This window comes from Poromitra crassiceps (genome assembly GCF_964638095.1).
Source record: "Poromitra crassiceps genome assembly, chromosome: 11".
Lineage (NCBI taxonomy): Eukaryota > Metazoa > Chordata > Actinopteri > Beryciformes > Melamphaidae > Poromitra > Poromitra crassiceps.
The window spans coordinates 25,578,542-25,594,373 of NC_139643.1; the positions used below are offsets into that span (position 1 = coordinate 25,578,542).

Sequence of the window (15,832 nt, forward strand, 5' to 3'; positions counted from 1 at the left end):
ATACCTAGATGAAGAAGTGAGTCGAGAAACTATTATAGGCCTATAGGTCAAAGGGAATGAATTGTTCCCTTAACCCCAAATTTAACCGCTCCAAGATTGCGTGAAGCTTAAATGTGCACACATTTAATAATTATGATGCAGTTTGAGTTCAATATTATCCAGTTTACTCCCAGTTAGCGGCTAGCCAGTGGCGGCTGGTGCACTTTTGTGATACTGCGGCTGACTAGACTACGATATTCAGAGGCAGACATCTCAGGCAGTGATGCCTGCCCCGTGCTCAAGGAGGACGGCGCATGGTCGCTCGCTATTGGTCAGCAGCCACTGCGGCTAGTCTTTCAACTGGGATTTCTGACCTTGTGTAATGCAATGTGGTGTGTAGCCTACACACACACAAATGTCATTTGACAATCTTTGAAAGACTAAAAATATCTAATGATTAAAATGCCCCCCCCCCCCCCCCCCCACAGATCTACTTCATGTGCTCCACAGAAGTGTGCAGCCCATCAGAGAAGATTTGCCGGAAGCGTTGCTTCGATGGATTGGTGATTGATTAATTTCAGGCGCTTTAGGTACTTTTTTGAACAATAAAAACCTCTACTCGTATTTTTTTTAATACTGTCTGCCTTGTGAATGTATTTGTGGTGCCGCTTGTGTTCACTTGTAACCAGCTTCCTTCCTTTCCTTCTAGGTACCGTAAGGATTTGTGGCTCCAGACCTGTAAATGCTTGTGTAGCCTATATGGGAATAAAAATGTATTCAAACACTTTTATTCTGGAATCTTTAGACAACGTATGCATTACTATAAAGACAGTTATGGTTTGACTCCGAAATGACTCCGTTGCTCTCAATGTAGGCTACTTAAGGGAAAAAGAAAAGGTATGCATACAAGCTAAAACAAACAAGGACATCGATCAACAAAGGTACATAAAGAAAATTAACTTAATTAAATTAGTGTCATGTAGAGTGACCATTAACAGAAATAATTGTATACCTATATGTACAGACTAGCCTAATGTAAACCACACTGGATTGTAAACAAGGCTATAAGTCAGATATTGCAGTTATTTATAGATCTGTATAAGCAAAGCTTTGGGGCAGTAATTGCACAGTTATTGAGACAGTTATTACAGTTATTGCAAGGTTTCGCCACTGCCACGCCCTTTAGGAGACTGACCCACTGGTCAGCCAATCCCAAGCTGATAACCACGCCCATTTAGAACACCGGAAGAGTACCAAAGTCTACAACTCCCACAATTCTTTGCGCGATAAATACATGCAATCCGCTACGTTTCATTCCTCGTATCGGCTTTCATTTGTACAAGGTTCACTACTTGCATCAGATAAACGGGATAAACGCAGCTCTTATTTTGTTGACGTTTGATTGACGGAGCTGCCAGCCAGCCAGTCTGACAGGAAAACCAGGAAGTAGCAGCCTGTGTGTGTGCCTGTCAGGAGAGAGTCACATGTGGAAATCTGCTGTGTGGAAATAACACAAAGTGAGTTTGCAAGCTGCTATCTGCCCTTTACTCGTCTTTCGGTGGTGAAAATCGACAACAGGCTATTGTTGGAAATCAGGACCGCTATCATCCAGATTAGTTTACCAGCATAACGTTACAGATAGAGGTTACCAACTCAGCTGGAGCAAGATGCTACAGACATGTAACGTTCTTCACTTAAGTTAGCCTAGCCTACTTTGTGTAGACACACACTTCTATTAGGCTCTGGCTAACAAAGTAATAAATTAGGCCTACCCACCTAGCTAGCTAATTGGGTTAATTATTTTCTCGTACTAGGTGAATGAAGTTTATGTCAGTGGTGGTCCAACTACTAATCTACTATCATGCATTACTAACATGTTATGTTATATACATGTAACTATCATGCATTACTAATCTATCATCCACCACTGGTGGATGATAGATTATTCCTTCTGAAGCCTTTAACAGGCACACCATAAGTTATGTAATGTAAACAGCGTTACTTTTCATAATTTCTGCTGTGAATAACTCATGTAACGTCAATGAAATATGTAAAAACAAAGAACAGCAACGTCAGCAAGTCAACCGGGGGCGATCCGTGGATGCACTCAATCTGTATGCATGGAAAAGTTTCCGCATCTAATTTACTACCAAAATTACCAACTTGGCATAATTTCTGATGAATGAGTGACAAGATATTGATATGCAATTTATTCTGTATAGTCAAAGAATGGGAAGTCACAAGTGCCACACTTTGCCATACCCAGCTGATGCTCAGTCAACCATGGCTTTGACCTGCCAAATTTTGATATCTCATAACGATTTGAATGGGAATTCCCAAACTGCTTATTATTACAAAAGAAAAATCCCTGACATTAAACTTTACAGTTGCAGAAATAACAAGAATCTTATTTTAATATCTAATAGCATTAATAATCATCATCATAATGTGATACTCTCATCCCCATAGCACTCATAAATATCTCTCTTCACTTCATGCTCAAAGATTTATAGACTTGTAGAAGACACCCAAATACTTTGATCACCATCATTGTTGTCTAAGAAGACATCAGCTCTGCTTTCAGGTGGTACTCCAGAAAAATGGACCCATTTGCAGTACTGCTTTGTGCAGTATTGTCTGAAGCTGACAGCACAAAGTAATTTGCCCGTCAGCAGTGGCACTGTATTTCTTGATATGAAACAAGCTGAGCTTCGGCAGCACTCTGACCACTGGAATGCACGATAGAGGAAGTCAGACAGTGACTGCGAGGACACTTGTTGTCAGCAGGTTCGGAGGAGGGCGTGGTCTTTGTCCTCCCAGTAGTAGATCTCTATAGCATGGAGAGAAGGGCAGAGTCTCACACCATTCTGCCTGTCGAACCCACAGCTGCTGTTGCTGGCAAAGATGGCCCATCTCTCAGCACTTTTCAAGTATGTGGACGAACACCAGGAGCTCTACATTGAGGTTAGTTCAATCTAAAGGACTGGACAATATGGTTGAAACTTGAAATCAATACCACAATTAATATAATCATATATCTTCAATATTGATTAGTCACGTACTGTATGCAAGTTAAAGTCACATGTTAAATAATTGATGTTCATGCCATGGGACCGAATGATAATGCTAGGTGTGACGAAACTTGAAATGTTCAAATAATATAGACCAGCGGTTCCCAACCTTTTCCGACTCATGGTTCACTTTAAAGTCTCAGAAATGTAAGTGGCCCACATCCGGCCGTAAACTGAGGTCAAATGAAGTCATGCGTTTTCAAAACACTTTATTTTAACGATAAAAGGAGCTGTCCATCAGCACCACACAGAAATCAAACTAAAAAAATTAGGGGCTGTCTGCAATAGGCTAATTAACAAATAACTGATTACAGATTAAATAACGGTATGAGTCAACAATGGAGAAATGCATTCTCATTCATAATTATTATAATTACATTTCCTTTCACGAAGATCGTAATGTTTTGCAAATGATGTGCCGGCCCACTTGCAATACCTTGGTTGGGAGTGGCTGATATAGACTATTTGAATAAAAATTGCTGGTTATTATCAATTTAGACAGCATACTTCACAATATATATACCAAAATCAACATGATCATCACTACATGATTCCACTGAAAAATGACACATGTTAATATCCCTATTCTAATGTATCCATTACTATGTTTGACTGCAGTAATGTTTGAGTTTGTTTCACAATCCTTTTGACATCACAAGCCAATGTAGACCCACTGGAGTTCATTAAGTCACTGTAACTGTGATAACTGTAGTTATAGTCACACTTTGTGGCCTGATGTGGTAACTGTCACACTTTGAATGAAACTTCAGCTACATGAGCACATTAAACCCCCCCCCCCAAACTCAGTCAGGTTGTGTGAAATACAAATGGCTTTTTCATAGAAAATGTGAATGCTGCTCTGAATCGTCCCTGTTTTTCCATCTTGCCCAGCGCCTCGCCCAATGGGTGGCGGTCCCGAGTGTGTCGGCTTGGCCCGAGAAGCGCGGGGACATCAAGACGATGATGGAGATGGCAGCCAAAGACATCGAGAGACTGGGGGGGACGGTGGAGATGGTGGACATTGGCATGCAGAAGGTTAGAACGCGAGTGTGTGCTGTGTACGTGTGATTTCAGGTTTTATGTGTAAGATGACGCTGCTTAAGCAACTTTGAGAAAAGTACCCTATAAATATAGCTATTGATAGTTATTATAATGGTTGGCCGTGCAGCTTCCCTCCGGAGAAGAGATCCCCCTGCCGCCTATTGTCCTGGGACGTCTGGGCTCGGACCCGGGCAAGAAGACGGTGTGTATCTACGGTCACCTTGACGTCCAGCCAGCCCTTATAGATGACGGCTGGGATACAGAGCCTTTTACTCTGGTGGAGAAAGATGGTGAGACTCTTTGATTCGGTCAAAAATAACCTGTGGTTGTTGTTTGGGTGGAGTAGTACTAAATAGCCAGATTCAGTTCAGTCTCATATTTACAGACTCTGATCTGTCTTTGGCAGGTAGACCTTTTGCACTCAGATATACTGTAGGTTTGTAGAAAAGACCTGGCTGATGGAGGCCTTGCCAGAAACCGAGTGAGCAGTTTGAGAGGAAAATAAAGTTTCACTGATTAGGTACCAGACTACTGAACAACAATATTCTATCATGACCTTTAAAAATGGCAAAATAGTGCTTGGACATAGAATCTTGAATTGAATTTGGAGATGTCTGGATTAATTGTTATAGCCAATCGTCTAAACTCTAAACTACCAAGTTTTGTGTGTGTGGGGGCGTGCGTACACAGTACACACGCGTGTGTATTGAATATTTTTCAAGTTGAGCAGAGCAAACTCAATGAAAGCTGTAAGCAACATTGAACGGGCCCTTGCACCTCCGCACACGTCGGGGTGTCGCGCGGCCTCCTCGCTAGACGGCCCCCGGAGCGACACGTCTCTGAATTTGCATGCGTTTTGGACACTGCAGAAAGGAGTTACATTTTACTTCCTATGTCCACTACGTGGCGCTAGAGAACAGAAAATATTTTGCGCAGGCCCTAAAAATAACCGGCGGCATTTCCGTTTCCCAATACTTCTTGGTTGAGCAGAGAAGTCGTTTTCATCGTCATTGCGTATGTGTGCTATGTTGTCCAAATGATCTTTGAGCATTTATCAAATAGTCCTGATCATATCTTGGTTTGTTACTTATTTCCAAAGTCCGTTCTAGTTGCTGTTCTCAGTCACGTCTTATCTGCGTGGTTTACAGGTCAAGGGGAAACTGTACTTTGATATAAGCTATTCAGCACCATTCATTTTTGGACACCTTAATATTTGAGATATCTGTCGTTTTGGTATATTTTGCTATTTGTCAACCTACTTTTACTTGCACACCTGTGACTTGACTGCACCAGCAGATCCTTGTTTGGTTTTGCACAGCATTCTCAAGTTGATCGTTTTCGGGTTCAACCTACCCCGAAATATGATCCTATGGTTTATACTAGATGACTGCACCAGCAGACACCCACAACCCCCACTCACTAATGTTACCAATGATGCCAATCGTGTTGCTTTGCTGGAAAAATCCTAAAGCTTTGTGTCTATTTGAAATGTTTATCTTTTGTAACCTGTCATGTTTAGTTTGTAACTGTTTTCTAATGTGTCTGCACACGTTTAACCAGGTCAAATTCATTGTCCACGGTTGTAATTGGCAAATAAAATAAATACATATTATGACTAATACATTCTGTCACATTGCTCACATGGCTACACCCATCTGGCTTAGTGTGCATGTTCACTTGTGGTGACATCAAGTTCGGTTGACTGTCTCAGTCCAGTTAAAGCACAACTTTTTACCTCTTTCCCCTTTTCTTTTTGCTGGCGCATGAATGGTCTCATGTATTTTCTAGTGACAGTCAGCTGATAGAAAGTTCCATATCCTCCTTCTCCTCCGGTCTCATTAATTTCTGTTTAGCTCACTTCCTGCTTGTCGCGTTTTACAAGCCAGTTGCTTGAGTAGGGAGTTTTAGACATGTTGTAATTCCATAATGTGAGATGTTATTCGTAAAAACAATAACGAGTATTGACGGTCAAATACAGTGATTGTTTGCTCCTCTCTGTTTGCAGGCAAACTCTATGGAAGAGGTTCGACCGATGACAAGGGTCCGGTGTTGGCCTGGTTTAATTGCATCGAGGCCTACCAGAAGATCCAGCAGGTACACCTCCCACCAGAGTTCCCTTCTACATGTATTTGATCTAGAACAAAAGGCAATGAACAGGTCCCGGGAGAAGCCCACAGTGAATCACTTTTTACAAAATGGATATGCAGCATTTTGGACAATCATCATTCCATCTGCTGATTTGCTTTTTGATGTGTCGTCAGCAGGAGAAGTGGTCAAAGGTCTCTGGGTGAAGCAGCTGCAGTCATTAAGTCTAGGAGGCGTTTCTTATCATCTCTGATTTAATGATTGAGCCAAGTTACCTCACCTGCTCCTTGGCCAGCTTGAACCAGCTTTATTTCCCGCCCTAAAACAAATGATATCACACTGAATCCATTTTTGCTTTTGAGGAGAAATTCAAATGCTGAAGAATGACCAGTCAAAATCAGATGTCTGCTATATTATGAGATATATGTTAAAGGAGAGCGTCCTTGAGCAAGACTTTGAATCCCCGAGCCTAGCTGACCCTGCCCTGGCAAGCCTAGCTGACCCTGCCCTGGCAAAACATATCATCATTAATAATGATGCAGTCGAGTAAGTAGCAGTGATTAAAAAAGAAAAACACTTCAACACAAATTGTTTTTTTGTTTGTTTTTCAAATTATGTTTTGCTGGTACGTTATTACACAAATATCTGCCGGTTTCATCCACAATTATTTTTCTCCATAATTAAAAACATTGGAATTTCATACATTCAGGCGGTGTCTCGTGATAGACGTGTGGCCAATGGGTCAGCAGCACGGGGGGAAATCCTCCCGTTCTCCCCATTCAACATACTTAGCATTTAGCTACTAGCCCAGCACAGGCAGACACGATCAGGGATTCAACCCCTGAAGTAAACGCACATCTGACGTCAGACATTTGACAACAGACTAAGTACCTGCTCTTGAATCCCCAATCCTGTAGTGTAGAGCCACAACACATTTGGTGAGTCAGCCCATATGGGTTTTTCTCCCCCACCGTCCACCATTCATCCCACTGACACACAACAATACCGGAAGTAACGCTTTGTGGGTATTCCCACACAGACACACAGTATCTATAGCACTTCTGCTTACTTGAAACATGATTTTTTTTTTCACCAGACACCAAAGCAAAGCACGAACACCATTTCCCCCCAGAGGACAAAAACATACTGAACTGTGACTCCTGTTGAACCGCTGAATGAGAATAAATATCCAAGGCTTTAAAGTGATCAGTCCAGCCTAAAAATCATCCTGCTCAAAACTGGGATGCACTGAACTTCAGCTGATTTTTGTTGATTATAAATCATCTATAATAAAATTACTTAAAATAAAGTAGGTATTGGGCACAGTGTGGCTGCCCCAGAACATGGGGGAATCTATTTTGTTGCTTGGCCTGTTTGGAAAAATTCACTTTCACTTTCTTGTTGAGTGGATTTTCTAAGTCAGTTCAGAGATTGAAACTGGTGATGGCCACGTGGCAACTTGGCAGTGAGTTTTTGAAATCAATAGTCTTCTTTATTCTTCATGCTGCAGTGATTTCACTATGTGATGTTAAGCTAATTCATGCTGCAGTGATTTCACTGTCATGTTGAGCTTTTTACACTTCAAGTGGTTTCCCTCCGGCCATTATTTAGCTTCTGCCCTTTATTTTCCACCATTTTACCTTTTAGCTTTAGCTGCTAAAATACATTTTCATACTGCTTACATATCCAGTGTGCGTGTTTATTCCTGTGGCCTTGTCATTTTTCCACACATTTTTCCTTTGTCACCCTTTTCTTCACGGTGCAGGAGCTTCCCATCAACATCAAGTTCTGCTTCGAGGGGATGGAGGAGTCTGGATCCGAGGGCCTGGATGAGCTGATCTTCGCTCGTAAAGACACCTTCTTAAAAGACGTAGACTATGTCTGCATCTCGGACAACTACTGGCTGGGCAAGACCAAACCCTGCATCACTTATGGCCTGAGAGGGATCTGCTACTTCTTCCTCGAGGTGAGCTCTGGTTGTAGTGCTGCTTAAATTTAGACTTGGCCTTGGTCTTGAAACTGGCTGGCTGTAATTAATAGGAATGACAAGTGATGTTTTTGTTACCTACTGTATTGCAATATTTCAGCAGAACACTGATCTACTGTAGCTTTCTCTTTTTAGACGCCATGTTAAAGTGTAGTTTTAAATCCTAGGTGGAGTGCAGTGACAGGGATCTTCACTCGGGGGTGTTTGGTGGCTCCGTTCATGAAGCCATGACCGACCTCATTACACTTATGGGCAAGTTGCGCCATTGATTGAATTATATTCTCATGAAAACACATTTGAATGCAGTCTTGAAGGTGAATACTGGTTGACATCACCAATAGGTTTTTGGGTGAGATTTAAACGTTTGTGTTTCTGTCTGCCCAAACAGGCTCCTTGGTGGACAAGAGGGGGAAGATCTTGATTCCTGGGATGTACAGCGATGTGGCCCCTGTCACAGAAGAGGAGAAAGGCCTCTATGATAAGATCGATTTTGACTTGGACGAGTACCGCAAAGACGTCGGCGTCGGAAAGCTGCTGCATGACTCCAAGGCAAGGAGTCAGAACATGGATTTGTGTTGTATACATCACCGAGAGATAGAACTGTGTCGCATCTTTCTGGATTATAGTTTTTTATTTTTATTTTTATTTAACCTTTATTTACCCAGGCGAACAAGTAAGAACAAATTTTTATATACAAAAGCAGCCTGACAAAAAGCAATGGCCTTTTGAGGGAAGGGGGGTGGGAGGCTAAAATAAAAACAAGGTTATATACATACAAGTTAAAATTACAGTAGCAGCAAGGAGCATGTTAAAGAAAGAAAAAACATCGCATGGATGCATAACTGGGACGTATCCTCAGTGATGTACCCTGGGGTCATAGGATGTTTCGGGTCTCGCAACATCATACACCCTCGCCCAGGTGACCCAGCCGGGGCTGGCCAAGCCCCAACTTACGTCCCAGTAGCTACCCACGGTCAGCCCTATAGGGAGGGTCGAAGGTGGTCATGCGGTCAGGGCCACTCAATCCGCTGCTCCGGAACTACTCTGCCGGGACCGGGGGAGGGAGAGAGCTCTGGTACGTAGAGGGACCGAGCTCTGTGGGTTGCCACCCGGCCGGGTTCCTCCCTCGTCTCACCAGGTCTACGACCTGTGCGCTGCACCAGACTCCCCCGCTCCAAACATCTCATTCCGAGGTGATGGTATTTTAGTGGACACCATGCAGTACCAGTACTTGGTGGTACTGCAGTCTCCACTTGCGGCTTGAATGGCCCTCCTAAAAGGCCTCTCGTGGGTTTTTGGGCTTCTTCCTCACGGAAGACGCAGGCTGGGGAGCTAACCCATACTGCTACCCGGGTGCCGTCCCTGTTCCGGCTGTCAACTGACTCTCCAGTAGTCACCAGTCTTTCCTGGTTGTCACATAGTCTATTCCTATGAGTCACTGGCTAGGCCAGGCTAACTAATAAAGAAAGAAAAAACATCGCATGGATGCATAACTGGGACGTATCCTCAGTGATGTATATATATTATATACAAGTCCAAATTACAATAATAATAATAATAGAGAGAGAGAGAGAGAGAGAGGGAGAAAGGGAAAGGGAGAGGGAGAAATAAAGCGAGAGGAAGGGAGAGAAGGAGGAGGGGGGAGAGCGGGAGGTGGGGGAAGGGGAGAGGAGAAGGGACTGTGGGGGGTATGTGTGCGGGTGGGAGGCCGTCAGCAGGTACAACAGTCGACTACGATCTGTTGCAGAATTTGCTTAAAAGCAGTGAGTGATGTGAGGACAGTGACTTTGAGGGTGTTTTGTAGGATGTTCCAGTCGTTTGCTGTAGAAAAACAGAAAGCGTTGCGACCGAAGACGGTGCGGACTTTGGGAATGGTGAGTCTGATGAAGTTGCTGGACCTTAAGTTGTAGTCGGAAGTGGAGAAGTGCAGAAGGGAGGAGAGGTAGAGAGGAGTTTTGCCAAGAATAGTTTTCTAGATGAGCTGGAGCCAGTGAAGAGACCGTCTGGTGTGAAGAGATGTCCAGTCCACCAGATTGTAGAGGTCACAGTGATGAGTGGTAAAGGGTGCACTAGTGGCAAAACGGATGGCAGTCATGATCATCAGTCGTTAACTCAGGGTTTTTGTTGTTTATTTTGTCTATAGGAGCAGATCCTGATGCACCGCTGGAGGTACCCATCTCTCTCTCTGCACGGCATTGAGGGGGCGTTCTCCGACGGAGGGGCCAAGACCGTTATCCCCCGCAAGGTCATCGGCAAGTTCTCCATCCGGCTGGTCCCCGACATGGACCCCGCAGTTGTGGAGAAGCAGGCATGCCTTTGAAATCTCTTAACATTCACCATGCATATTGATAGAACGCCAATTCGAATAACATACTGTCGAACTCAACACATAGAATTAACATTGTTCTCTCCATTGATGGCCACTGACAGAAATGGCTTGTTTTAAATGTCTTGAATATCTCACATTATGTCCTCTCAAATAATAGAGAGCCAAAGTGAACGTCACTTCCTGCCTCACCATGTTTACCAGCGTCTGATCAAATATGAATGGTGGTGAACGGAGACACATGTTACTTTTTTTTATCCAGTTTAAAGTGTACCACACGGAGTACACATGTACATTTTTGCAATTTAAAATACTTTGCATGTCAAGAAAGTCACAGCCAGTTCATGTTGTTGATGGTGTGACGTATATTGTGCGACACAAGAGATATAGTCGATTGACAAAACTAAACTTTACGTTTCAGTTTCAGGACAAACTGCGACTTTCTTGACATGCATAGTTATCTTTGAAATTGACAAAAGTTTACATGTGTGGCATTTTATTTTTTCAGACGCTGGTACCTTATGGTGAGGCAGGAAGTGACGTTCACTTTGGCTCTCTATACAATTGTTATTACAGTAGATACAGTTGGTCACATTACTTCCGGTAATCTGCGTGTGTGTGTGTGTGTGTGTGTGGGTGTGTGTGTGTGTGTGTGTGTGTGTGTGTGTGTGTGTGTGTGGGTGTGTGTCTGTGTGTGGGTGTGTGTCTGGCTTTGGGGGAAAACGGGAGGATTACCCCCACACTGACCCATTGACCACGCATCTATGACGAGACACCGCCTGCATGTACAGTTGTTTGGTGCTTTGTTTCAACTAATGAAGATGTTTTTTTCTTGTTTTATCAAGGTAATCGATCATCTGCAGAAGAAGTTTGCTGAACTGGAAAGCCCCAACAAACTAAAGGTTAACATGGGGCATGGAGCCAAGGCCTGGGTCTCTGACTTCAACCACCCGCACTACATGGCTGGTCGGAAGGCCATGAAGACAGGTACAGATGCTGTGGGGCAGGAGTAGGGTTTACGTTGAAAAGGAAAAAAGTCTGCACTCTGGAGCATACTTAAGACTTAGAGGAGTTTTATTGATAACGTTTCGGTTCAACAACCTTCATCAGAATCATTCTGATGAAGGTTGTTTAAGTATGCTCCAGAGTGCAGACTTTTTTCCTTTTCAACGTATAGCCTTGTTAGTCTAGCACCTGGTTTGCATAGTGGATGTGCAGACGCTTCTCTCTGCAGGAGTAGGGTTTCCCCAGGCATTCACATCATCTGTGCTGCTTGAGGGTGGTTTCTTGTTTTGGTTCCTTATCCGTCACTGTGCCAATGATGGCTCTAGTGCAGGTTGCAATGCTATACATGTTTTCTACACAGAGTTGTACATTTTTTATGTTAATTAGAAAATTCTGCTAAATTACAAAATTCTTAATTTTGTTAGTGCAGTGTAACTTGCACCACTGCTTAACAAATACAGAGGAAACACTGCAAACGTATAAAACACCCAGAGAAAAAGAGTGTTCAGCTCATCGCATTACTTGATTCAGCGATCGCTTAAAGAAAGACCGGATGGATACATACAGCTAGGCAAATAGGACGTGTTACAGTCTGTTCTTCTGTTGTAGATTTTCTTTAGTCTCTTGACTTTTTATTTGAACTCATATTGGCTGTTCCTCTTCCGTCTCCCCCTCGCTGGCCGGTAGTCTTCGGTGTGGAGCCGGACCTGACACGCGAGGGCGGCAGCATTCCGGTCACGCTGACCTTCCAGGAGGCCACAGGACGCAACGTCATGCTGCTTCCAGTCGGCTCCTCTGACGATGGAGCTCACTCTCAGAACGAGAAACTCAACAGGTATATCGCAACGCCTTGTTTCATTTGTCCTTTTCGACCTGAAGCGCTGTGTTTCAACCTAGAAAGTGAAAGTGCCAGTGGCTAAAGCATTTCTGACGATGGGTTTATAATTGGATCACTGACAGGATAGCTGAAACAGGTTTCGTTAGAAACCTTGCAGGGCCAAAGGAGAAATGGGTTTAACAGCTCAGTGCAGCAGAACTCTTCAAAATGTCAGAGAAGTGCTTGACAGAACCAACAAGTTTCACATTTTAAAGTTTAAAGTGAAACTTTGTCACAAAACAGTATGGCTCTGTCTTCTGCTATTGATGGGACCGCCATGCTGCGTACTTGCACTAAGACAAATTCCTCGTTTGTAATCTGATTACTAGTCCAGGCTCTTGTGTCCTCAATATGTTCTAAGAGAGAGAGAAAGTCTAATCCTATGAGGGGAACATTTTGATAATCGCCTAAATATGATCCTACACACTACAGGTGAATAGGGTAAAAAAGGATTATTAATAGATATCACGATGAAACTTCCTCCAGTTGACTACTTATATTAAGACACTTATTTTTTTATATTACAAGTTTTCTGAAATCATATGTTTAATTGGGCAAACGAGGCATAAATGTGCTTATTTTCAATCATTTCCAGAACAGAGCAATCTGAACATTGAATAAAGCCAGGTTAAAAATTCTTGTTTCATTTTGTTTTGCAACTTTCCCACCACTAAAGGTAAAATGTCCATTACATGCAACGGCTTGAAATGTTGAGTATTACCAAACTCATTTGTGTTTGCCACTTCACTTCATGACTGATTTTTCCGGTGAAACTTCCTTCACTCAAACCTTAACCAGTTTCACGGGATCATCCATGTCATCCCCAATTCATTTTCTCCATTTTCAGATCCAACTACATTCAAGGGATCAAGATGCTGGGCGCGTACTTCCATGAAGTTTCCCAGCTGGAATGAATGGACCCCTCAGACTAAACTTGAGATATACACTTGACAGTTTGATTTGCTGCACACAACTGAGTTTTTATACAGACTGCTTCCTCAAAATAAAACACATTTTAATTTTTTTTCCTTTTTCAATAAAGCCTCATTAGATATTACCAAAAAAAACACTGTGATGATGATGTTGTTGTGATCTACTCCACCATATCTCGCCGAACATCTCCATACTGCTCGGCTGGTGCAGACATATCCAAGAAGATCTGAAGCTGTAGCCTAATTACAGCCAAAGGTGCTTCTACAAAGTATTGATTCGGGGGCTTGAGTTCTAATTTAAAAGTAGATATTGCTGTATTTTATTTTGTATACATGTTCAAAAAGAAATCTTAATATCACGTTTGTGGTAACTGATTAACTGTCTGGTTGATTCCGTATATTGAAATGACCTATGTCTAAGTATGGGAACAGTAAATTCCTGTTTTTTCTTTAGCCTGTATTGCTATATTGCTGTCCCCCCTGGTTTATCTACACTTGGTATGTGATTAAGAATCTGAGTGGAATAATGGAAATTGGCACTTATTATTATTATTGGCACTTATTGGCAATTATTTTTTGGGTCCTACACCTAAGCTTATAACGTTACATGAGAATATTTTTAGAAATTTCAGTAAGTGAAATGAATGATGCTTCTGAATTTCAAAGCCTCCAATTAAACCCCACATGTACTTTAACTTTCAGAATATTTGTTTTAACGTTTTGAATCTGTGGTCCCCTCCAATTATCCTGGCCTCCATATACTACTGGCTTGTCTTGATTGGATGCACCTGGGCCCGGTGTACTCATTGGACTTAAGAAGACCTTCAGACCATTCACTCTGTCTCACTCCTGAGTCCTGACGATGCACCATTTGTTGTTCTTTTTGCTTAATATAGTTTATGTTGCCTACTTATTTCCCTAGTTTATTGTTATAACATTAAAGGAACACTGCCAATTTTCAACCAGCTTTGTATCATTACAAAATCAGTAGTATATCTGAAAACTGTAAACAGTGATTTGAGTTCAGTTGTGGACCAGTGATGTCACTCGTGCACACATGACATCTGCATGATATATCATGCAGATTGATGTCAATGCAACTACACAGAAAAGGCAGTGAATGTAGCCTACAGTAGGCCTACATGGGTTGTAAACACTGGCAAATTCAAGATAAATCTACTGTATGTAATTTATAAGATACTATATTATAAATATATATACTGTATAGGCCTACTATTGACTGACGGACTGCCTAATTCACATTGCATTCCTCCACCCAAGTAAATACATAATTGGGATTATTTCACAATAGGACATGTTATTGTGATGCAATAATGCAGACAATTTGTTTTTGGCTACATCCTAACAAACTACTGTGTGTATCTGAATGTCTCTACGCCAAATAGCAGACTTATGTGACGTCCAGTGCCTTTAATATTCTTTTTAACATGAGAGGGGGTGCACCGTTCCTGGAGGTACTGCAATACCAGGTCGATGCGTGGAGTGGACGGAGCAAGCCCCTATTCCATCTCCCAGTTCCAAAAATCAATTTAATATATGGTCCCCGGGTAGGGGACGTATCAGATATTAAACTGATAAGAACAGATACTACACTTGATCTTAGCCAAAAGGCCGAGAAGCGATACCGTTAAACTGGCCGAGGTAAAGGGGCCATTCTCGGCGATATCACTCTGACTGATTTGTTTGGACCGAGATAGATACAGTCGGTCTGTGTGGGAACGCCCACAGAATGTTACTACGGCTGGCGCGCGGAGACTAGACGGTGGGGGAAAACCCCCACATAGCTGAATGGGCGGACTCAACAAAGGACGGTACTGCGGTTCTACACTACAGCATTGGGGATTCAACGGCAGGTACATAGACGATTGTTAAGATGTGCGTTTACTGCGGTGGTTGAATCCCCGATCCTGTCCGCCTGGGCTCGGCTAGCAGCTAAATGCTAACTATGCTGGCTGGGAAGAACGGGAGGAATTCCCCCATGCTGACACATTGACCACGCGTCTATGACGAGACACCGCTTGAATATTATAACTTTAAGAGTCTTAAAGTTAGTCGAACAAAAGTTCAACATCAACGAACAAACGTACGCTAACCTTAAACGTGTCAATGCCGTAAATTATGTTATTTGTAACAAAACGAACAGCTTGCGAATGCAGCTCCCAGACTATTTCTGGTCACGTGGTACATTCTAGTCCAATAGGAAACTAACATTAAAACAAGCGGATTCGAAATCAAAATCCCATCCCATAACGTTACAGCTATGTGTTAGTTAAGCAGGAAATATTTTTTTAAATAATCTGGATAAAGATGCAACTGCTGAACTGTAGGCTACCTACACAGAACAGTCTACTATTCTTTTGAACAAAATTTCAAATTTTGCAAATTTGTACGGTCCTATCAGTTCTCATAATCTATTTTGTTTGCATAGTTTGAATGTATATATAGCCTATATATAGGCTATTTTAACTTATTGTGTTACACTTCTTTTCAACAGGCTACAATCAGACA

At 42.4% G+C, this 15,832-nt stretch overlaps 1 protein-coding gene across 2 annotated transcripts; it reads left to right on the forward strand.

Moving 5' to 3' along the window:
* Positions 1-1,286: 1,286 nt before the first annotated feature.
* On the forward strand, positions 1,287-14,249 carry LOC310785667 (cytosolic non-specific dipeptidase-like). Of its 2 annotated transcripts, none has more exons than XM_083646811.1 (12): positions 1,287-1,496; positions 2,866-2,943; positions 3,942-4,085; positions 4,219-4,381; positions 6,097-6,185; positions 7,942-8,142; positions 8,331-8,415; positions 8,552-8,712; positions 10,307-10,471; positions 11,335-11,476; positions 12,182-12,329; positions 13,219-14,249. In XM_083646811.1, exons 2-12 carry the CDS (start codon positions 2,884-2,886, stop codon positions 13,283-13,285), a joined length of 1,425 nt encoding a protein of 474 aa, XP_083502937.1. In that variant the 5' UTR covers positions 1,287-1,496; positions 2,866-2,883; the 3' UTR covers positions 13,286-14,249. The 2 variants fall into 2 exon arrangements, with proteins under 2 accessions (XP_083502937.1, XP_083502938.1); XM_083646812.1 differs by lacking the exon at positions 1,287-1,496 and adding an exon at positions 1,619-1,659.
* The last annotated feature ends 1,583 nt before the right edge of the window (positions 14,250-15,832 follow it).

What these genes read in the sequence shown, in the direction of transcription:
- LOC310785667 (XM_083646811.1), top strand. Translation starts at nt 2,884, where the DNA reads ATGGCCCATCTCTCAGCACTTTTCAAGTATGTGGACGAACACCAGGAG. An exon ending in ACCAGGAGCTCTACATTGAG is followed by an intron (nt 2,944 to 3,941) that starts GTTAGTTCAATC and finishes CATCTTGCCCAG; the next exon opens with CGCCTCGCCCAATGGGTGGC. An exon ending in CCGCAGTTGTGGAGAAGCAG is followed by an intron (nt 10,472 to 11,334) that starts GCATGCCTTTGA and finishes TGTTTTATCAAG; the next exon opens with GTAATCGATCATCTGCAGAA.